At 36.4% G+C, this 23,909-nt stretch overlaps 1 protein-coding gene across 1 annotated transcript in view; it reads left to right on the top strand.

The window, feature by feature from the left end:
• Positions 1 to 23,909, top strand: part of SEMA3E (semaphorin 3E) — a 242,223-nt gene that overhangs the window by 119,098 nt on the left and 99,216 nt on the right. Inside the window, exon 2 of the mRNA XM_045793367.2 lies at positions 18,620 to 18,780. Coding sequence (XP_045649323.1) covers positions 18,620 to 18,780 — 161 coding nt within the window. The remainder of the gene's footprint in view (positions 1 to 18,619; positions 18,781 to 23,909) is intronic.

Genomic DNA, 23,909 nt, shown 5'->3' on the forward strand with positions numbered 1-23,909 from the left:
GATTTACTATAAAAACCTTTAGTTACTAAGTGAAGTGTGCTAATTAATCGCCTTCTAAAATTTTCATTTACTCTAGATAATTTATCATGAAATACCTTATGTTATATATACTATGCTTCATCAGTGAATATTAAAGACATGAATGGGATGACTATAGAATTTTAAATAAAGCAGTTGACATTGTAGAAATTAACAGCCTCTGTTAGTAATCTTGCCTTTGCCAGAGAAAACTATGTTACCAGTCATTTCATTCATTTTTTTTTAATATTCTTGAATGTTCTCCCCATAAACATTTTAGCAATTTTGTAAGTGTTTACTAATTCAGGTGTAGTAATACATGTTTTTATTCCATGTTGGAAATCAGGAGGCTCTCGGCGCTGGTATTGATAAGTTCTCCAGAAACAGGCTGGAACTTGATGGCTTTAAATACCTCAGTCTCATGTCTGTTAATTTGCAGTTTTCAGCAATATGTGCTATAGCCAAAATGATCGTTTCTTGATATTTATTTGCATCAATTTTAATTTCCATTTTTCTTTTTTTCTTCCACCTTGTTGCAAAGTGAGTGGGAATGTTGAAGTGAAAACTTTTACACCTCCTGCTTGCCATCCCCTGGTGCATTAACATTCTCTAAGTGCCCTCGCATTCTCCATCTCTCTCCTTTTCTCCTGTCTCTCTCTCTCTCTCTCTCTCTCTCTCTCTCTCTCTCTCTCTCTCTCACACACACACACACACACACACACACACACACACAGCTCTGAAGGTGATAAATCCTAGCAGTCACCACCACAGGCGTTCTAAAATATTGCATCATCCCTGTGAAGAGTGTCTGCTGGTCGGGAGGTTAATGCATTTGCTCCTTTCCAGTGGCAGAAGCTATCTCTTCTTGGTCAGGGCAGGAAAAGAAAATTGACCTCCTGTTCCCAATTTCATATGGAATTTTTTTCCCAGATAGGGGCATTGACCTTGCCAGAAGGATCCAAGAACATGTAAAATCATATTTGACTTGATGATGGATGACCAGTTACCTGGGTATAGGCATCTGCTCTGATAAAGTCGGGGGCCAGGGATAGGGCAGCTATCTGTTACTCTTTTCAGCTGCATTTCACTCTTGACTCCAGCTGGCAGGAAAGGTATTTTCAGAAATTCAGTGGATTCTCAAAGGAGATGATTGGCAGTCCTATCATAAACTATAGAACAAGGACCTGATCTAGAATGTCATGGCAGAACTTTGGTTTCAATCTTTCAACTTGCTCTACTAATAAATTGCTTGTCTATAGCTAATTTTATACTTTGAAGTTTCTCTAGTGAGTTCTACAAAAGACATTTTAATTTGTCCTATAAAAATGTCTCCCAAGTTTTCCAGACTTTTTCTTATTTATCATCGATTTTCTTGTTCTCAGCATGTGTGGAAGGATATTCACTTTTGCCAGGCTGTTGCCTGAGTAGTAAGGCTTTGGCTTAGGGGATTGCCTTATAATTTACAAATGTATTATCAGATCTCTAGTTCTCATTGTAGCATGACCTAATTGACTTCTTTTCATTTTCTTATATGATACCAGGGTGAAGTTAGAGGATATTTGATTTATATCTTCCCCTTTATATGTAAAGCCTATCCAAAATTACAGGAAAACTGATTAATAATGATTAATTTATTGTTTTTTATACTGATAGTGATAAACTTTTTTTGACATAAGAATTCAACTGATAGAAAATTGTCTTCAGCCCTAATTCTTATATTCCCATGCAGCTAAAATTAATGCTGCATTTCTCATAGTTTGTAAAACTAACAAATTAAAAAAATTCTGGAGAGCATCCTTTGGACACTTCTACTCAGTATTTCCCCTAACTGAAGAGGACATAGTTTATAATGTGATATGGCATGTGGAGCTAGAAGGAACTTCAGTGATGATTTCATCTATTCCTCTCATCCTGCAAATGGGGAAATTAGATCTCCTGTAGATGGTATATATTCAGCAAAGTTGGGAACAGACCACAGATGTCTGTTCTTATTATTTAAATTTTTATTTTTAAGAATATTACCTCCTTTTACTTATTTGAAGTCAGTAGGTTATAGGGTGTTTTTTTTTTTTCATTTATTTCATTTATTTCTAATCTTTCTTGTCTGATCCTCTGCAACCCATGTGTTTTCTGATTGTTTTGATTGGATTGCACAACAGAAACATGCCTGCCGTGAGGTAGCCTTTGGGATGCATGAGGCAAATTATGAGAAAAGGCTGAGGCACAATGTTGAAAAAAATGCCTGCTCCAAAGGTGTCTATGGCCGTTTATCAGGGGTGAATATTATGTGATTAATGCATGAAATATGGAAAACACCTGTAACATTCCTAAGAGATTTACTGTACTGAAAACCTATGACTAATCTGTTTATGAAGAAAGTATGTAATTATACAAACTCATCTATTACGATCAAATAACAAAAAAAGCAAAATAATAGATTAGATCCAGAGATATCAACATTAAACTGAGTTGTGACCCAAGGAAGTTTTAAGTTTTCCTGTGAGGCTTTGTTTCCTGATCTATAAAATGAGGTGCATTATGCATCCATTGTTGGAGTGATATGAAGGGCAAATGGAATTATGTAAATTGGATATTTCACACCGGACCTGCCACACAAGAGCCTTTCTGTGAATGCAAGTACTCTCCCTTCATGGTTTTCAAAGAAAACACAGGTGGTCTTTTAAGGTACTGTTTGCCCTGTGACAGGTTATAAACAACAGGGGTTTCTAACGGGAAGTGAATCCGTGCTTATTGAGCATTGCCAGAAAAGGAAAACAGAAGACGAATTTGTTAGCAGCTTAGTCACTAAGGCAGCTTTTTGTGAAAGAAAGTCATCAGTGAATTGTACACATAGCTTTGGTTTGTCCCCTCTCTTGGCGTTCCTCAGTCACATCTGAAGAGAACCCATCTCCCCAGGGGGCTGATTTACCTATGAAGAGGCATCCGGTTCACATGGCAGCAGCTACAGTAATTGAGGCATGTGATTTCAGAGCAAATGAGCTTTTAGTGGTTGTCTAGCATTTCCAAAGCTATCAAATGATGGCAAATAACACATAGCCTCATCTCTGTATCCAGATACATATCTACCAGCAGTACTCTTGGTATGATTTTCTTTGTCTTACAATGTGAATGAGTAGATTCAATCCCCATTTAATTAATGGGATGTCAGAAGATTACAAAATTGCCCTTTATTCTGCCTGGCTTTGAAATTCAGTTATTATTCTGTAAGAATTGAAACTATGAGGAAATGTGATGTTAATAGAGAAAGTATCCAAGTAACACAGTAGTCATTACTTTATGGTAGTATGTGAGACTGAAAACCACAGATTTTTAAAGGTGCAGATGTTCAGTGTGTTAGATGGTCAGATGGGATGTCTGGAAGTCATTTTTTTTAGAAAGGATGTTTTTTAGGATTAAATTTTATGGCTTGAGAGGAGGCTTTATTTTTATGAAGATGAGACTGAAGATCTTTATTAGAGGTCAGGAAGTGAGAATGCAGAGGCTGTTTAGCTGTGATGTTTTAACACCAAGTCAAACCATGCATCTGTCTAGGAATTGACAACTCTGTTCTTAAAAAAAAAAAAAAAACTACCAAATTAAATACTGGAAAACTCATAAAAATTCAAGGTTTAATAGTAGTAGAAAAAATGTTGAAAGAATTTGTACCTGCTCTTCTGGTACTTAAAAATTTAAATTTCAAGGGTAGAGATAGTTCTGTGTATTTTAGATTGAGCTTATAAATGCATAAATGATAATGAAAGCAGATTTAAAAAAAAAAAAAAGATAAATTTTCTCTTGCCAGCTGAGGTAGATGTGGACTGAAAGAAGGAATTGAAAATTATTCCGGCCTACTGTTGGTAGCAAAGCAAGGTTTTAACTTAAAATACGGACTAGCTGTTTACACCGATCATAGTAATCATGTACTTGCAAAATTTCCTACTTTACGTTAAGCCTGTATAATAAGCCTAGAGAGTAACTATGTCCACTTGACAGAATATAATTAAGAAAGGCCTATTTTTGCAGGGGAAATTTTCATTCAGTGCCCAAGAATTTATCAACATCAAAGAAGGGAGAAAGAAATCCATATATATTGGCCCTCCATTATGAATCATATGATTCTTGTGGCAACCCTACTAATTAGTTATTATCATCACCATTTCATACATGAAGGGTTGAGATTCAGAGGAATTCTTTTCATTTCACACATCTTTATCCAGAGCCTACTAAACAAACAGCTGCACTGGTCTAGGTTCTGGGGATATCACAGTGACCCAGGTGGAAAAAGTCACTCCTCTCATGGAATTTGTTTCTTGTCACAGGAGGAAGAAGATACATAAGTAAAGAAAAAATTTAAAAAAAACAAACAGCAACAACATTGACCCTATGAAGGATGCAATAGCCAGTGCCTAGGTGGGAACTTTCAATTCCTTAGACTGGGAAGACTTCACAGAGGGAGGAGCCAGCTCTAAGGGAGGTCAGAAGGAGACACACAGCAGGCAGAGGGAAGAGTCAGGGCAAAGGTCTCAAGCCTGTGCCCTGCAGCTCCCTGAGCAAGGGAGAAAGTGGGGCAACAGCCGGGGTGAGGTGGACGACTGACAGATCAGATGGTGATAGGCCTTGAACTAAGATTTTAATCTAAGGATATTGGGAAACAGTTGTAGAGTTTTATGCAGAAGAAGGAACATCATGACTCAATATTTGGAATGAGTCACTGGCCACTGGGAGATAAACAGTAGGAGGGGGCCTCGGGGAGAGTAGAAGCAGGAAAGTAGGAGGTAATCTTTCACTGATACAGCCTAGAAGTTGTAGTGGAGATGTTGAGGATAGATATTGTGGCATTCAGAGCAAAAAGACTCACAAGAAGAATATTTTGTGAAACCAAATATTTCACGAGATTAAAAGTGCCATTTCCTGAGAGTGGAAGACTGAAGGAGGAATTTGTTTATAGGTGGGAATCAAGAGTTTATTCTTCCTTTGCTATGTTGGAGAAGCCTATTTGTTAGACTCTAGGAGAAGATAGCAAGTAGACAAGTATGGCTGAACAAGTATGGATTTGGGAATAAAAAGACTGAGAGTCCCGTTACTCTGAAGAATTTGAGATATCAAATATTTGAACCAGTATGTGATGAAGTAAAAATGTGATTCAGATTTTAGTTAGTTTGCTTGTTTGTTGTTGTGTGATGGTTATTTATTAGATGAAATGTTTTGTGTGATAGACCAAAGATCAGTAAAATTGTTGTTAGAGGAAGATCAAAATTTTAACAAAAAAATAAAAATGTAGAGGTGAGAGAAATGGATGAAAGTGTTCAAAAGGAACAGACTTCCAGTTATAAAATAAATAAGTCATAGGGATGTAATGTACAGCATTACGTGTAGTTAATGACTACAGGTGACTGTAGTTAACCATACTGTATTATGTGTTTGAAAACTGCTAAGAGAGTAGATCATAAAGTTCTTACCAAAGAAAAAAATTATAATTATGTGAAGTGATGGATATTAACTTACTTTGGTTATCATTTCATAATATATATTATATGCATATCAAATCATTATGTTATATATCTTAATGTTATGTCCCAGTAAAACTGAAAAAAAAAGAGAAAGTATAGTATGTAGTAGCAAGTTAAATTACTCTAACACTAAAAGTATCAAATACAAGATGAAAAAATGGAAGGCATGCTAAGAAGTTAAATAGAAGGCATCTTTTCACATAGAATACTGTCTGTATTTTGCCATTTTTCTCTTTACGTTCATAGCCTATTTTCCCACAGATTAAAGTTGCTTTGTCAACGTCTAAACTTGAGAACTTTTTTTTTTAATAATTTTTATTTTGTTGTATTAGTCACCTAACAGTACATTCCCACTTTTTGTGAACTTCAGAACTTTTCAAACTGTTAAAATTCTATGTGATATGAAGTTATGGTTGAGATGTTATTGTGTGATGGTTATTTATTAGATAAAATAACTTTTTAACTTCTTAGCATGCCTTAAATTCAGTTAAACGTACAGATTGTTGAGGATACATTAGTTTTATAGCATACAATATTTCTGAGTTAATATTGAAATATATTTATAATTTAATAGCTAATTACCCTAATTACACTTGTGTATGAATTAGCCAACTTCAAAAATCAGAAGGCATATTACAGAATGCATACTTTTGGTGGGGGTAAAGATTATCAGAAGTCAAGATTGTTTAAATATGTGTTAGAAGGAACGAATTACAAAATACTATCAGTCATTTATCTTAAACCTAATTTTGACAGAATATGATGTAAATTTATAGTAGGATTGCATTTTATTATTCCTTAAGCTTTAGATATTAAATAAGAGCCAAGCCGTTGTGAAATGTCATTATCCAGAAAAAATGGCTTTTAAAATATGAGTGTGAACAAATCCACTCAGACATGTCTAACATTAAAAAATAAGGAACACATGAATAAATGAAATCAAAGCCTTGTTACCACAGACAGTTTCATAGACTGTATGAAAATATTTTGAAGGAAGAATGTTCACATAGTGATCAGACCTGTAGCACACTGTTAGACTACCAAGAGCATTTTGTAGGACTTGTAGAAACATGCCCCCCGCCCCCGACATACGTTTTCAATGACTAATGGTACAGAAAACATGATAGTATTTCACCTATATTCTTGGCTTCCTTAACTTCTACTTTGAATATTTCACATATTTTCTAAAATATTTGTTGCTTGGAATTCTGGATTTCTCATAGCAAGTGTCCGGAAATCCCCACAGAGTACAGTTCAGAGGGGGCTTAAAGGTCAGGTTTGGGTGAATCATTTTTCCCTTCATATGAAAGAAGTCTTTCTCATTGGCTAGTGTTCAGTAAAAGCCTGGCCATAAACAAAAATCGAGTCCACAGCAGTGGTCTTGGTAAGTTATATATTAAGCACAACATTTCCTATATTTCATTCTAGTCATTTAATGACTAAGAAAATATTATATTGTGGCCCTTAATGGAACTCCTAGTTAATCTGTATGAGGAAGGGCAGTAGATTGGGGAAATCACAGATGACAGAAAAAAATTGTTTAAACCACGTGAGCAAAAATGGATTCAGTAGGGAACTTCAAAAATGGAACTACACGTAGCAAAACTCTAGAGAAAGTCCAAAGGAAATGGAGTCTAATGGGCCAGATGGAAAACATGGCCCTGAAGGCAGGGAGGGTAGATGAGGGGATGGAAAAGTTTGGATCAATACCAGTGTCCTAGGAAAGGAAGCTTCTCACCAAGGCCTCGGTTGTAAAACCATTGTCACCATGGCAACTAAGGCACTTCCGCTGTGAGCAAGGCTGCTTATTGCCTCTTCCCACCTAACTCCCCAGCTGAACATTTGTGCATGGCAGTTTGTTGACACCCAAATGCAGCCTCCGGGAGACTGAGCATGTTCTCTGGCCACTTCAGCTTCATAACCTTGTGTGTGTGTGTGTGTGTGTGTGTGTGTGTGTGTGTGTGTGTGTAAACTGTGAATCGCCAAATTGTTTAATTACCCCAGACAATCGAGAATTAGCTCTGTTTACTAAAGCAAAACATAACCCATTAAACGTATATTTCTAGCGTGGTTGAAGCACAAGTTTCTATATTATTTAAGGATTTACCCTCCATCTCTCAACCATAACTTCCTATCACATAGAATTTTAACAGTTTGAAAAGTTCTGAAGTTCAGATGTTGACAAAGCAACTTTAATCCTGTGGAAAAATAGGCTATGAACCTAAAGAGAAAAATGGCAAAAATAAAGACAAGAGTACTCTACGAGAAAAGATGCCTTACTTCACCCATATTAAAAGAAATGGGAATTTAATTTGTATTTCCCCAATCAGACCAGCAAAAATCCTAAACTTTAATAATACAGAATTGTCAAGGCTGTGAGGAAACAGTCACTCTTACACAAAGTAGTTGAATCTTAAACTGATAAAATCCCCACTGAGGCAAATTGGCAATAGCTGTAAAAAAAAATTACAAATTCATGGGGTTTTTTTGGCCTAGTAGTTCAACTTCTAAAAATGTATCTTACAAATACATTTTCACATATGCAAATCAACATATATTTCTGTATACACATTATAGTTCTGTGTCTAATAGCGAAAATTTGAAAGACTTCACATACATGCCAATAGGTGATTCCTAAAATAGAATATCATGCAACTATACCCTAAGTTTTGATCAGAAGGATTTCTGAGATGTATTAAGTGAACAAAAGCAAAGTAAACAACAGAGCTTATATTATTATTTTTGTGCACAAAGGTGGGGAGGTATTAAAGATCTATATACGTTTTTTGTTGTATATGCATAAGAAACTCTGGGAGAATATCCAAGAAACTAGACACAGTTAAGCCATTGAGGACAAAGGAGTAAGAACTGTAGAAAGGGAGGAAGTGCAGATAGGAGAGAGTTTATTATTATAAACCTTTCTGTTCTTTCTGCTTTTGAACCATAAAATGTACTTTCTTTTATTTTTTGAGATGTATTTATTTGTTTGCTTTAGAGAGAGCATGCAAGCAAGCGGCGAGGCAGAGGGAGAGGGAGAGAAGCAGACTCCCCGCTAAGTGTGAAGCCCTGCATGGGGCTTGATCCCATGACCCTGAGATCATGACCTGAGCTGAAATCAAGAGCTGGACGCTTAACTGACTGAGCCACCCAGGCACCCCAATGTATTTTCTTAAAGAAAGAAGTAAATGGGCCTAATTATTATCAAGTACATAAGCTTGGAAAACCTTACTTCTAAAATTATTTTAGGGAGGGTGCCCTGGGTGGTTCAGTCCATTAAGCGTCTGCCTTCGGCTCAGGTCATGATCCTAGGGTCCTGGGATCAAGCCCCACATTAGGCTCCTTGCTCTGCTTCTCCCTCTGCCCCTCACCCTGCTTGTGCTCTTTCTCTCTCTGAAATGAAGTGAAATGAAATACTTTTAGAAAATTAAAATGAGGGATACCAAAATCTGATTTGTGTTATTTTTACAGAATTACATTGATCCTTAATATCTCTCTGAAATCCCCCAATGAGTGCCTAATACAGTGGATATCTTTGTATACGTTTTGAATTTTTCACCCAATTGAGTGACCGCATTATCCCAATCTTAAATAACTTAAATTTTAAAAACATGCTTTTACCTTATTGTGTAAAATTTGATGGCTAGCTTTTCTTCATTTAGTCATTCAGGTCTCTGCATTTACAAGGTACCTTGTTTTGCTGCGACCATTTTCCTCACCTGCTGGTTAAAAAAAAGTCTTCTCCTTTTATCCAACTTTTGCCCCCTTCCAGCACATGAAAACCAGTTGGTATTTTTGAAATAAATCAGGTCATGTGATTGCTCTTCAAATCTTTGACAACCCTCCCATTACATTTAGAATAGCTTGCCCTAGTTGACAACATCCTTAAAGGAACGTTGAGTGAATGACCTACTATGGTTCCTGTTAGGAAGCTCATTCAGACAGAACTTGCTGCTTTAGCCTCCTAGCCTCCAATGAAATATAATCCTAATTAAACATTTAGGAGGCAGTCAAAAATAAATTGTTATTCACTTTTAGGTAATAGCACTTTATATTCTTTGATTTTGTTCAATAATTTAAATACATGGATACAAATATATGTGAAGCGCATGGACAGACGATGATTCTTTGTAACCAGGTCCTTTCGTGACCTTGCATTTGTAGAATTCAGACACCAATAATCTAGAATAACATGTAAAATACTAAATAATAATAATTTATATGAGATGGGAAGACAAGGAATCTTTAAATTCTCACACAATCTTGTTTTCCTTGACCAAGGAACTAAAAGGCTATTTAATGTCTAGGCTAGTCATATGTACATTTGAACTCTTTTTGTTTTCCTTGAAAGTGGTTAACGGTTAAAACTGGGGCACTGCAATGCCTGTTGTGGACCTCTGCCTTCTTAAGATAGAATTAGAAAAGTTCAGAGAATGCATGAAGGCCAGCCACTCCATTGCTAGAAAGAGCAATTAGCAAACTACTGAGCTGCACTTAAAAAAAAAAAAAAAGTTGCTGATTTTTTTTTTACCATTCTGTTTCAATATTATTACAAACCATTAATCATTATTGATCGGATTTGTCAAAATCCTCAAAGTGGTTTTTAGGAAACCTTTTCCTTTGGGGGCCGTTAAGAAGTCGAAGAAAAGTCCTAATGGTTACTTCATTTCTCTATTTCATTTTCATTAACAGTGCTTACTATGTATGCAGTTCAGTATTTTGTTGTCGAATTAACTTGAAGACATGCACTGATTCAGAAAACAGTGGAAAGCTTAAATTTCTGGGTCTGAGGATGTCACTCCTTTGTAGGTGACAGGGGAGGAAGTGTGCATTTGAGAAGAAAACCTATTTTTGTTGGAGAACTGAAAAATGTGTTCCCCTCCTCCCCCTTCTTCCACATGGGCGTGTGGAATTTAAATATATTTTGACAAAGTGAAGAGAACTGTCTCTGTAACATATTGATGCCAATGAGTTTTAAAACTATTTCCCTTGCAGGTTAAAAAAGAAAGGCCATGAGAGGAAATGACTAAATCCTTTGTGTATATCTTCATTGACAGCTGATAATTAGCACGCGGCTTAGCAATAATAATTAGTTCCCTCTTGAGAAAATTTCCGGATGAACTCGGAGTTGGTGCATCTCAGTTTAGTCTTGTTTTTGTCCAGTCACTCCCTCAAGTAATTCATGTTATTTTTAGAGGAGGAAGAACTCAAGATGAGCTCTCTCCTTTTAACCGAGTCAGCGCTGTCCATTATTTGCACTGTGTTTTCTGGAGATTACCTGAGATTAGGGTTTCTTTTGTCCCCCTCTTCCTGTATGTCTTCTGATTCTTTCATCTAGGCAGCTTGAAGCAGTGCAGACAGATAAAGAAGCTAGGCATTGCTTCGTAAATATGCCAAGTCCATGGGCTATAATTCAGAGCTAAAATCACTAATATGACTTAAAGCGCTGGCTTGAAAACTAACAAGAGGACAGTCTCGAGGGAGGGAAGCTTCTTGCTTGAGTTCTTTTGCATTTAGTCTATACCTTTAAATTTCCAATACACCTTGGAACTCCGTAGTAAATTAAGTAAGAACATTTTCATTTTCTCAAAAGAGATGTACAATGCGGAAAATGTCACCAGTTGACAAGTCAACAACACGAAAACTTCTGTAGTTATTTGAGATAGTTTATAAAATACAAATGAAATTAAGATTGATATTAACCTGAATTTTCCTGTTGATGTTGCTGCTTTTGAGTTATTTTTACTTAATACCAACTATTCAATGTTGGGAAAACCTTCCACTTTATCTTATTTACATCAGGCTCTGCAAATATGCTTTCAACTTCAGACACATTATAATCCCTTGATAGACTGGATTTTTCATAGTTGTTTTTGTGAGGAATTTTATCTATGATAGGTTATGGAGTCCTCGTTAGTAAGTAACAAGCTTTTAATAAGTTAGTCTTTTTGCTCATTGACTCTGGAGACCAAAACGGGGGATGGCTAAGCAATGTGAGTTCATAGTGGTGGGAGACGCCCCATCTCACATGCATTCTTCATGACAAAGCCCTTCATTCAACTTCTGTTGTGCAAAATTTGGCACCAACAATGACCAAACAACCCTAGCAGTGCACTAAATCTTATAAAAACCTCTTTCTACATCTAGAAGATGGGGATAGTTGTAGGTCCTACTTTATGAAAGTGCCACATGATTAAATGAGATAATAAATGCCAAGCCCTTAGACAGTATGTGACATAGAACTACTCAGTAATTATTAACAGTTATTAACCCCTCAAGAGTCAGGGCTGAGAGGAACAGTATCGGGAAATATGAGGAAATTTGGCTGCATAAACAGAGTCATTTCTCCACCCTTTCCCTTTTGTTTAGGACATAATTTTGTTTTAAATAAAGTAATACATGTTCACTGGGAAAAATTTTGGTAATATAGAAATGTTACACTGGCCTCTGAAAGAGTCCAAATAAGCAATAGACTGAACCTCATTTTTATTGGTTATTATAATTTTTTAAAATACCCTCTAAAATAATATTTTCACATTTCTTTGTAGATTTAATGAAGTTGAATTCTTTTTATGTGTTTGTTTTTGCCTGTCATCTATTATGACATGTCTCTGCAGAACAGAGGTGATAGTTCTTTCTTCTTTCTTTAAAATATTTTTCAACGTACTGAATTATCAAGTTGTTTTTATAGCTATGCTCTAATTAAATGCTTTCCCCCGGGGCGCCTGGGTGGCACAATGGTTGAGCGTCTGCCTTCGGCTCAGGGCGTGATCCCGGCGTTGTGGGATCGAGCCCCACATCAGGCTCCTCCGCTATGAGCCTGCTTCTTCCTCTCCCACTCCTCCTGCTTGTGTTCCCTCTCTCGCTGGCTGTCTCTCGCTGGCTGTCTCTATCGAATAAATAAACAAAATCTTAAAAAAAAAAATGCTTTCCCCCAACTTTTTCCCCAATAATTATGTTTCTGTTTCTTTCTTAAATTCTGGAATTCCATAATTTATCCAACTTTACTGCTCTTATTAATTGCTTTTATTTTTACAGTGCTCTTTTTACAAATAAAGCATACTTTAATTCCTAGAAATTTCATATGGGTGAGATAGATGAATGTTTCCCTATCCCAAAAGAGAACAAAAATGGAAGTAGTATTCTCTGTGCAGACAGTAAGGTTTATTCTCCACCCGAGTGAGGGACTTTAACAATTGACTTATTATTAGGAAGGATGGCTCAAGATCAGAAAGTAAAAACCCAGTTTTTCATACTTGACGATGTTCTTCAACACTTGGTAAGATTATATTGAACGTCTGTAAACTGGAGGTCAATTTATTCAGTGTACTGGAAATACAGATTGCAATGAATTTGTTACTATACATTTATTCATGAATAAAGACAGGCTAGATAGGTTGTCTATGGGATTGATACATGTGCTTAATGGTGACAGCTCTGACCCCCATAATTATAGGGACCACACTATTTACCACATGGTTTTTACATTTAACCATGGATGGTTAATTGATCCCAAAGCAGCCAGTCTTCAGAGAGCCAGCAATTCATGAATTGTGAACACTGGCTAAGTCAAATACATCCTTTTCCTTGGGAATTTGAACTCAAAGATGCAAAAACTATTGTATTGTGGTGGGGTGGGAGCTGGGTGGTCATACCACTGGGGGCTAATCTATACCTATTTAGCATAAGCAAACCAATGTATAAACCCTTTAGAATCAGTACAGTGAAGCAGTGTCATTAAGAAAATCAAGAAACAAAGATTCACCATTTCTCAATAAAGAAATTACTTTGTGCTTCTGTTGGTTTTCAAGTTAATATGAGGCTTGGTTTTTCCATCCTTAGACCTATATTACCCTGATTTAATCTCTGTTCACTGAAATCGTTAATGTCCTTACTAACATGGCCACCTATAGCCATAAAGTCACTTTTGGTAGATTGTACTCTGATATGAATTCAGGTGACTTGCATTGAGGCATGTGATTATGATCAGAGGTGTGGCTCTCGATACCTTATTTATTCATTTATTTTTAGTGATGTTGGGTGTCCATCATAGTATTTTTTAGCCATTAAGAGGACCTCGGGAGAAGTTTCTCTTAGTCCTTAATACCAGGTGTATTAATCAGGGCTCTCCAAAGAAACAGAACCAGTAAGAGATATGTATAAAATGAGGTACTGGCTTACACAATTACAGAAGCTGAGAAATCTCGCAGTCTTCTGTCTGTAAGACAGAAAGACAGGAAAGCTGGTGGTTTAGTTCAGTCTGAGTCTGAAGGCGTAAGAACCAGGGTTGATGATGATGTAAGTCTCCGTCTGAGGGCAGTTGAGAACCAGCTCAGTCGGACGGGCAGGTAAAAAAGAAGAGTTCTTCCTTCCTCCACTTTTTGTTCTACTCAGACCCTTGACACACTGGATGATACCCTCCAATGATGCTTTAGTTGGTGCAACAATTAAATGCTAATCTCATCCAGAAACACCTTAACAGATATACCCAGAAATAATTTTTAGCCAAATATTTAAGCAATCCTGATCTAGTCAAATTGATATGTAAAATTAACCATCGCACAAAGCAATGTTCCTAAGCAACTGATACAGTTCTTCTATTGTGGTATAGTGACTTTTACATTGAATTTTAGGAAGTCTGAGGTCAATTTTGGTATTCACTTTAACAATATATAGGGATATTAAAGAGTGACTTTCAGTTAATAAAATTGAGTTTTCTTTTCCTTATTTTTCCCCTTCATCTTGATATCCCTAGCATTATATTTGTTAGTTCAATTGAATGTATTTGTATAAGTCATCCCAGATTCTTTTTGGGAAGAGGCAAGTTAAATCAAAAAAGAGTAGAAAATTGGAGTTAGTATTGAAGTATAAATATGTACAGCCTTTAAAAAAATGATTCTGTTATAGAATTTACTCATAATGGATACTTTTAACTTTTCCTGACTTAAAATCAAGGATGTTGGAGAATCACAGACAGTTAAGAAGGACGGTTTGGGTCTTAGAGAAAATTAAGGATCACAATCAGGATTTATATGCCTGCGGAAATTGACAAGAAAAATATAAACCATCACATTGATATGTTTTGGTCAGTATCATGATTCTGAAATAATGTATCTACCTATAAGCCCAGACTTCTTAAGAATCAGTTATTGGCACTATCGTGTTGTATGGTGATGGTCAAAGTGGAGAGTTGTGGAAGCAACTCAATAAGCTTCTCTCATTTTGTGAAAATGTTTCACGAAAACTGTAGTCTATTCATTGGGTCTTATAAGTTTAAAAGGTAAAGTGACTTTAGGAATTATTCCAGGAAGTGTCTTCATAAGTGAAATGAAATTTATTGACTTACTGCCTAAGGCATATCTGTGATATTCAACTTAATGTATCCAAACATACCTTGGCAGCAGTTTCCTTTGAGGCAACATAAATAAAATAAGATCCGAAGTTCCTTGTAACTTTAAAAAAAAAAGTATTCTTGACCCTATAATCATTTAAATATATGAAAAGTCATAAATATTCTAACTGCTTCCCTTTAGGCAAGCTTAAATATGACACATGTGATATTTACACATGTTCATCATACTCCTTCCATTTGTTAAACTTCCAAAGCTCAGGTTTTATGCTGTACTTTGAAAGACTCAGAAATATCTGTGTGGTTTTTGTTTTTGTTTTTTTTATAATGTTTTTATGACCTCCACTTTAGAAATGCAATTTAGTCAGAAACTTAAGAATTTTGAATGTGGAATGGTGATTAACATGTAAGGAAATCATCAACATAAATGTTAATTGGTGTAACCAGGAGGCTAGATGTTTGCTCAAGGTGATGCAGGTAATTAATGGCAAAGCTAAGACATACATGTGGCTCTTCAGATTCTCCGTCTACAGGACTTTTTGTTATGACATACACATCTGCTATACTTCAATTCTCATGGGTTTTGTTTGGTTTTGTTTTTTGTGTTTTTTTTTTTTTGGTAATTGAGTGATTTTTTCATTGTAATAACGTATGTCTATAAGGTGGTTATTTTAATTTCTGGGTACGTGAGTTTCCTTATCAGTAAAATAAAGGACAGTGGTAATTTATTTTTTAAAGGTTTTATTTATTTTAGAGAGAGGGAGAAAGAGAGTGCAGTGGAAGGGGCAGAGGGGGAGGAGAGGGTCGAGCAGACTCCACACTGAGTGTGGAGCCCAAGACAGGGCTTGGTCTCAATAAACCAAGAGTGAGATGCTGAACAGACTGAGTCATTCAGGTGCCCCAAGACAGTGATAATTTAAACTATTACTCTCTGGTTGTTCACTCTTGTGGGGAGGAAAAAAAGATAAATGTAAAGTCCATAAGAAATGAACATTTTTTAAAAATTGCTTTTGTTGGACACTCATTTCAGTTTTTTCTCTTTGCATTTTCCAAACTATTCTCCATAGGTGCATGAGTGTATTTTTGTGACCTCATGGGATAGACTTGGCTACCAAAATGGGTCACAATAAAAGGTGATATACCAGAATAAAATAAGCTTGATGCGTTGGTAATCAGTCTCTATTATTACAGATAAAGAAATAGGAAGTACCACCTTTAGACTATTAGAATTATAGTAAGTGTAGCAGAAATTGACAAGTCATAAAAACAAATAGCTGTTAATATCTGTCTCTCTATAATGTACACAAGGGTAATGAGGTCCTAATGACCTCATTGGTAAATAAGTAAGGTGATCCGTAGATGGAACAGGTTCCTGGAGTGTCTTCTTTACTGGTTGGGCTGCCCTTCATTTGAGTTCAGACATTTTAATATGGGCCCATACTATTCCACTTCGGCAACACTTCCGGGTATGCTTTTATATTTTATTCCTTTCATCATTTTGTCATTTTCCAGCAAACTTAATCACCCAAACTCCTCACCTTACTGTGTTTGGTTTAGAGACCTGTTAATTCTACATAATGTGTAACTACTCTCTTTTAATTGCTCCTTTCAGATAATTTCACTGTGCATAAAACTTGGAGAATTTTAGCAACCTATTGGAATAATAGGGGAACATTTTCTGGAATAGAGTCCATTTAGCAGCCCTGATATAAAACCATAAGTGGTCATATGTAAAGTCAAGGTGTAATGGCGGTAGACTGTATTGATCCATATTTTTGTTACGATATCGAATACCTAAAACCTTCATCTCTTGCTGTTGGTGGATGCCTAGCATCCTTGATTTTCCTTGACAAAATTGTTAAGTGGGAAGAATTTGTCTTCCAGGGTTCAGAACCCCTGATCATTCCTCTTGCTCCTCCCCAGATAAAGCACCTTATTATTCTTTGCATCCCTCCCTCAAACCTTGTTGTCAGATTCTTTATTTAGGTGAAGAGTCAGATGACTCAATATCATTAGTTTTACCTTTATAAGAGACACTTTGATTTTAGCAATATTTCTTATTTTAAACTAAAGGATTTTTAATTTTTTTTTGAGTATAGTTGACACCCAATGTTACATTAATTTCAGGTGTATTAAACTAAAGGTTTAAACTTAGCCCTACTCCACAGAAGTTTGGACATCTACAGTTTCAGAGTAGAGATACAGACAGTGAGTACATTTTTAAAAAGATTAATTTATTAGAGAGAGAGAGAAAGAGCAAACGAGCAGGGGAAGGGGCAGAGAGAGCAGCAGACTCTCCGCCGAGCAGGGAGCCCGACACAGGGCTCCATCACGCAGGGCTTCATTGACTCAGGGCTCGATCCCAGGACCCCGAGATCATAATCTGAGCAGAAGGCAGACACTTAACAGACTGAGCCATCCAGGCACCCCAAATACATTTTTAATAGAGAGGGAAGAAAGAGGTCCTTCATCTCTCCATTCTCAGAAGTAGAGTGGGCACAATGCTATATAGATGGTCGCATTTCATCCTGCTATCTGGATTTTGGTGTCTGGTCACCAGTATTCCCCATTCTCTGTCAGATGCATTAGGTTTTGACTTTCGGAAAATGAAGCTATCTTCTAACTTGTCAGTATTTCCCAAAGGGGCCTCTTGGGGAATTTTTCAGCATGCAGAGCCTCGTCTTGGGAGCAGTATTACCGTCATCAACGGCTCTCATATATCACTTACCAAGCTTAAGTCCTGAACTGCCATATGCATTTAAATACCTTCAACAAACAAACAAACAAACAAATGCACACCTGAGAGGTGTGTCAGATTGTGCCTTTCTAAAATTAAATGTATGTGAGTTGAAACAGATCATTTGTGATCTCTGCTGTAGGCATGAATACATAAACATTAGCCAGAACTCAAGAAACAGATCTCTTCGAGACCCCCACCAGTTTTCTCAGCTGTCCCTGCCGGACTGAATGCGATCATGGGTTACCTCACTGTATTAGCCGCCGGAGAGCCCCAGACATGGACGCTTCGATGTTGAACATGACTTTCACAACCAATATTAAGTGGAGACTTTTTTTTTGTGAGTTGGTGTTCCTCTGAAATTAAACGGACACACTTTCAGAATATTTTTTGTACATTTGGAATATTTGTTGCACACAGAGAAATAAATGTAAAATTCACAGTAAAATGACTTTTCCACATAGCACTTTAAAGATCATGAATGTGAACTCTTTCTGTATTTAAAAACATAGAATATTTACCTTACATATTGAAGTTTTTAGATTCACAAACATACAAAGATTTTAATTTGTGCACATTAAAATTTATTCCCAGTTACACTTTTTTACATGTTAAGCAATTTTTTAGTTTTCTAGTTTTATCAACAAACATACCAATATGGAGCACTGAATAAATTTAAAATGTACATGATTTGATATACGTACATATCATGAGTAGACTACTACAGGAAATGTAGTTAACATCCATTATATCCCATAAAAATTTATTTCTTGTGATGATAACTTTCAAGATATACTCTCTTAGCTTTCAAATATGCAATATACTATTGTTAATGCACTGCATATTTTTAGTCTTTTGAGTAATAAATTCTGAAGGCTTTATATTTGTGATAAAATGAATGTTGTCATACCTGTTGGAACTATGTAGTTAATAGAGCCATGATAAAAGTGTTACAAAGGTATTTGTATATCGTCTTTTGTTTAGCAAACATTTTCTTTTGCATTTCAGAACTCTTGGACCTAAATCGAACATCAGTCTTTCATAGCCCTTTTGGGTTTCTTGATCTCCATGCAATGCTGCTGGATGAGTATCAGGAGAGACTCTTTGTGGGAGGCAAGGATCTTGTGTATTCTCTCAGCTTGGAACAAATCAGCAGTGGCTATCGAGAGGTATGGGAACATCAAACTGTGTATCAGGAGGGAAAGAAAAGGGGTGAGGGAGACAACTTCTTGCATGGTGTTACTTGAATTAGTTTTTGATTGTTGGCCATTTTAATATTCTGAGTGATTATTTTATTGGAAGAAATAAAATATTCATGACAAATGAAATCATTATTAAAAAAGTTTATGAAGTATCAAGAATGAACTTTTCTAGCACACCGCTGATCTGGGTATTCCCGGAAGACTTTGGATTGGTGTGTTTGACATTTGTCTTTGTATGATGGCCCTTGTCACCCCACCACTGTCCTGAGACCTGGGTTTGGAACATGCTTTTACCAGCAATCCCTCTAGGTTTTATTACTACAAAAACCCCAGCCTATAGCAGTATAGATGTGTGACCTTGCTATAGCTAATGTTCTGTTGGTAATATCATTATTTCAGGTGGATGCTCCGTAAATAGTAGTGGATTAAAGTAGATTAAAATAGGCAACTGCCCGCCATTTTCAAGCAGAGGTTGAATGTAATGAGAAAGATAGATAGCACTTAGCGTCTCTGCTTATACTGAGTTGAGCTAATTTTTTTCAGATCCAAGTCAACCTTAAGACATGCAGAAATATTTAGATAGTATTTTTTTGGCATAAATGTATGTATTACATAATACATTTTCTTTACAGTACACATTTATGTTGGTCAGAATGATCAATGTCCATATTTTTTTAAGTCACTTAAAAAATTTATGATGAAAAACAGCATCCTTTCATCTCTGCCAGTTCCTACTCCCTAGAGAAAATTATTTCAACTCTTTTATTATTTCTTCTGATTCTTACCTCCATTTTTCTAAATAACATTTGTATACTACTCTTTCTTGGTAGCATTGATGTTAGGCATTACCTGTTGACTTTCTGTTAAGGAAGATGAGAATTTTAGCATTCTTTTCTTGCAGTACCATAGCTAAAATATGTCTGCAGTACATGAGAAGCCCCCAGTTATCTGTCCCTTCATCTTCCCAATTTAGCTATTGCACAATTTTTATTTAAGAACAACCTTTACATTAGTGTAATTAGGAAAATAGATCATACTTCTTTTTTTGACCCTTGTGCGATTAAGTATTATCCCTTCTTTTTTTCTATTTGCTTAGATTTTTTATATTACTTTCCCTAATTTTTCACCAAACACCAAACTCTCTACCCAACTTCCTTTCCTCCTCTCAGTTTCCATCAGTTCCAAGTTTTTGGTTTTTAAATTAGAGATATATTTTCTGGTTCTCTTACCATCCCAGAGTTTAACTTCATCATTATCCTTGAGCATCCCCTCTACTTCTCACTTACAGAGTTTTCTTGATGAGTTTACATGACCTTTTAGTGAAATGTGACTTCTGGTAGCTTCTTGAAGAAGGATCCAAAGTAAAATTTTGAGTTTTTTATGTTTGAAAATAGTACTCTTTAGACTTCACATATAATTGATACCTGAGTATAAAATTCTGGAATGAAAGTCATTTGCTTCAGAATTTTGAGGATATTGCTCCATTGTTTAAAGATTTTCAGTATAGCTGTTGAGAAGTTGATGCCTTTCTCATTTTAAAGTTTGTACATAACCTGTTTCGTGCCACCATATCCCCTAATCTTGACCCCAAGTTCCTCTGTGTTTTAAATTTTTCTCAGATTTCTCTCAGAGTTGATGTTTTTTTCGTCCACATTGGGCCTTCTACTGGAGACCTCATGGCCTTCAGCTCTGGAAAATATTTTTTAAACCTTTTTTTTCTTACCATTTTCTTCTTGATTCTCTTTTCCTCAACTTTCTGGCCTGTTTATTGTATGAACTTTGGACCAGTTCTCCTGATTTCACTGACACCTGTCCAATTCCTATTCTCCAAGACACTGTAGCCTTCCAATTCCTGAGAATTTCTAAAGTTCTTTTTCATGAATCAGCTTGCTTATTGGCTCCCATCACCTTGTAAGCATTTAGATTTCAGTTTTTCTAGTGTGCAAAGCCATTCAACACTTTTCCGTATGTCGTAGAACTTCCAAAATGTTGCTGACATTTCTTTGGCTTCTCCACTCAAGTTCTGTCTTGTCCTTTTTGGATTATGTGCTTTACTATCATTTTAGTAGTAGCAGGAGGGAGTGGAAGCACACAGTCTTTCCTTTTTACTATCATTTTGAATTATGTTTTCCCAGTAGTTCTTAAAAGACATGGTATCTCTTTATGTATGAGATAACATAGTATTTATATTATACACACACTCACACGTACATATACACATGTCTCTAAGACCATCTCCTCCTTCCAGTCAAATTCAGTGGTTTTTCCTCTCTCTCTGCACGGATGGTCTTTCCCCCACTGTGATGTTCACCATATGGCTCTCTTCTTTTTCTCTCAGTTACATCATCTACATTCTTGGACTTTCTGTGAAGGAATATCTAAACTAGGGCTCCTAAGTATCAGACCCACAGAATAATCTCTGTTATGGACTGAAACATCAGGGATGTGTGCCTACAAAGGAAATACAATGTGAGTCACAGTGAGAAGGTAGCTATCTACAAGCCAAGGAGAGAGGCCTCAGAAGGAGCCAGTCTTGCCAACATCTTGATCTTGGACTCCCAGCCTCCAGAGCTATGATAAAACAAATTTCTCTTGTTTATATCACCCACTCCATGGTATTTTGTTATACCACAGCCTTAATAAACTAATACAATCCCTATATTAAAATTTTAAGTATGCGAATATGGAAAGATCCTTCAAGGGATGGGATACCGAGAAGATTAAGAATCTTTGCATTAAGGAAGTGGTTTTTAAATTGTTATCCTTGGGTCAGGATCATGTAACCCTTATGGAGTTGATCCCTGGAATCCACATTTACAGCAAGCTTTCTAGATGATTCTTATGTACACAAAATCTCCTAATGATTTTCCTCAGCTGTTGTTTCCCATGTGGAACTAAGACCAAGAGATATCAGCTTCCCACATTAATGTGATTCCCCTTTTAGAGTAGAGGAAATTGAATCACCTACTTATTCTCCTTTATTGTTTTGGCCTAATTGTATCCTTAGCGATGTAATGCTGGAAAGACCGGGGAAATACCTGTGAAGACTCTATAAGGGACAAGGAGAGTGGTAGGATTTCATGAACTGCATCTTAGGGAGCTAAATAGAATCGTATGTGGCCATTGAAACTTTAGGGTGCCATCTTGCACAGATGTCAAGGAAAGTAGCTACACAACTTATTAAATTCAGTAACTTTGCTGCATTCAAGGGTAAATCCTCATTTTGTGGGGCCTGAAGTATATGCAGTTTAGTGACCTCTTCAAGAAATATACTTATTCAAACATAAATTTCAAAATTGGGTGACAAAGTACCAACAGGGAGCCCTGAGGCTTAAGCTTTATTGGCTCTGAGGTAACTTCACCTCACCTGCATTTGTTGTTTTGTACTTTTCCTTCCTGGACTTTTTGTTTGTTTTCAGTAACAGCAGAAATAAAGCTGGGTCTACTTCATTCACCTTCTGTTGAAAGGAATGGACTTGAGGATGAAGGCGCCTCAGTGCTTGCCAGGCTCTGAAGATGCTGTGTCTGCCTCTGGGCAAGGCTTCCCTACCATCGTTTCTGGACCTTGCTTCCTTGATTTTTTACCTGTTACTATATTTTTAATCTTTCCTGCTTTGCTGTATCTATCTCTGGGTTTCTCCGCGTCAGTACTGTTGACATTATGAGTAGGTCTAAGTTGGGGAAGGGGGTGTCCTGTGCATTGTAGACTAGTTAGCTGTCCCTGGCTTCTATGTAGTTGTCAGCAGAACACATCCCCACAATCATGACAATAGAAGTCTCCGGATGTTAACCAGATACCGCTTGGGAGGCAGAATTGCTGAGGTCAAACCATGAACTCTAGCCCATCATTCTATGAGCAAGATCCAGACGCCACCATAGAAAAATCTCCCCTTAAGTATATATCCATGTGATTCCCAACTCCCTCGTTTTTCCCTTGCGATCAGGTACCTTGAGAGTAGCCAAAGTCCATTTTCTCTATTTTTTCACATTGTATTTATTACTTAGCTTTTAATATCTTTTGAAATGTAATATTTGATACACAAAAGAATATAAGTAAACATGTTAGAAAGCTATATGAAATCAACACCGGTGAACCCCCCCCCAACTCAAGAATGAGAATATCACCAATCCCACTGTAGATGCAAGTACCTGTCTTTCCCTCCTCATGCCTCCTGCTTCATACAAGTGGTTACTACCCTGTATTTTATGTCAGTTTTTTGTTTTTATTTGAAAACTTATTATAGTAAATGTTTTCCTGTATGGTATATTATTTAGAGTTACTTGTTTTGGGCTATGTAAAATGATATACAATAGTATATTGCACTCTCCTGGAATTATTTTTGTTGTTGTTTTTATTCAACATTATTTCTTAGAGTCAGTCATCTTCCTTATTGTTATAGTCCCTTTGTTGTAGAAATAGAATAGTGAATGAGGACCACAAGTTAGATTTCTAGGTTCAAATCCTGGCTCTGCATTTATAACACTTGGCAAATTCTTTAACCCCTCTACGCCTCTGTTGTCCTCATTTGTAACAGGAAATGTTAGTCTTCTCTGAGGACAAAACTGAGTTAATGTAAGTAAGGGACCAAGAAGTATGCTTTGCACACATTAGAAGCTACGTATAAGCTCTTACTAGTCACTTCGACCGGTATGTAATACATTCCATCATATGAATATAGCACAATTTACCCATTACCTGTCAAAGGACAATTGGATGGTATCCAGGATTTTGCTTTACTGATGTTTCTATGATTACTATAGTAACTATCTCCTAATACACATTCCTGAAGGAATGCCTCCAGAGCATATATTTTGGATATTGCTGGTTATAGGTTAATTGTTGTCAATGCTCACCTGTGTAAGATAATGCCTAATACTTCTCCAAAGTAGAAAGTAGTTATACAAAGTCCCATTCCCTCCAGCAGTGTCTGAGTTCCTGGCGATCCACAAACCCTTCAAACCTTCTTCCATTGGTCTCTTTCATCCACATATTTTTCAGCAGTCTTCCCTTGATTCATTTGTTTATTCCCACCCCATACCTCACTGTCTTGGCAACTACAATAGCATTTTTATTTATTTTTAATTTTACTTATTTT

The sequence above is a fragment of the Ursus americanus genome, chromosome 3 (assembly GCF_024610735.1).
Source record: "Ursus americanus isolate L20-20 chromosome 3, mUrsAme1.1.p, whole genome shotgun sequence".
Lineage (NCBI taxonomy): Eukaryota > Metazoa > Chordata > Mammalia > Carnivora > Ursidae > Ursus > Ursus americanus.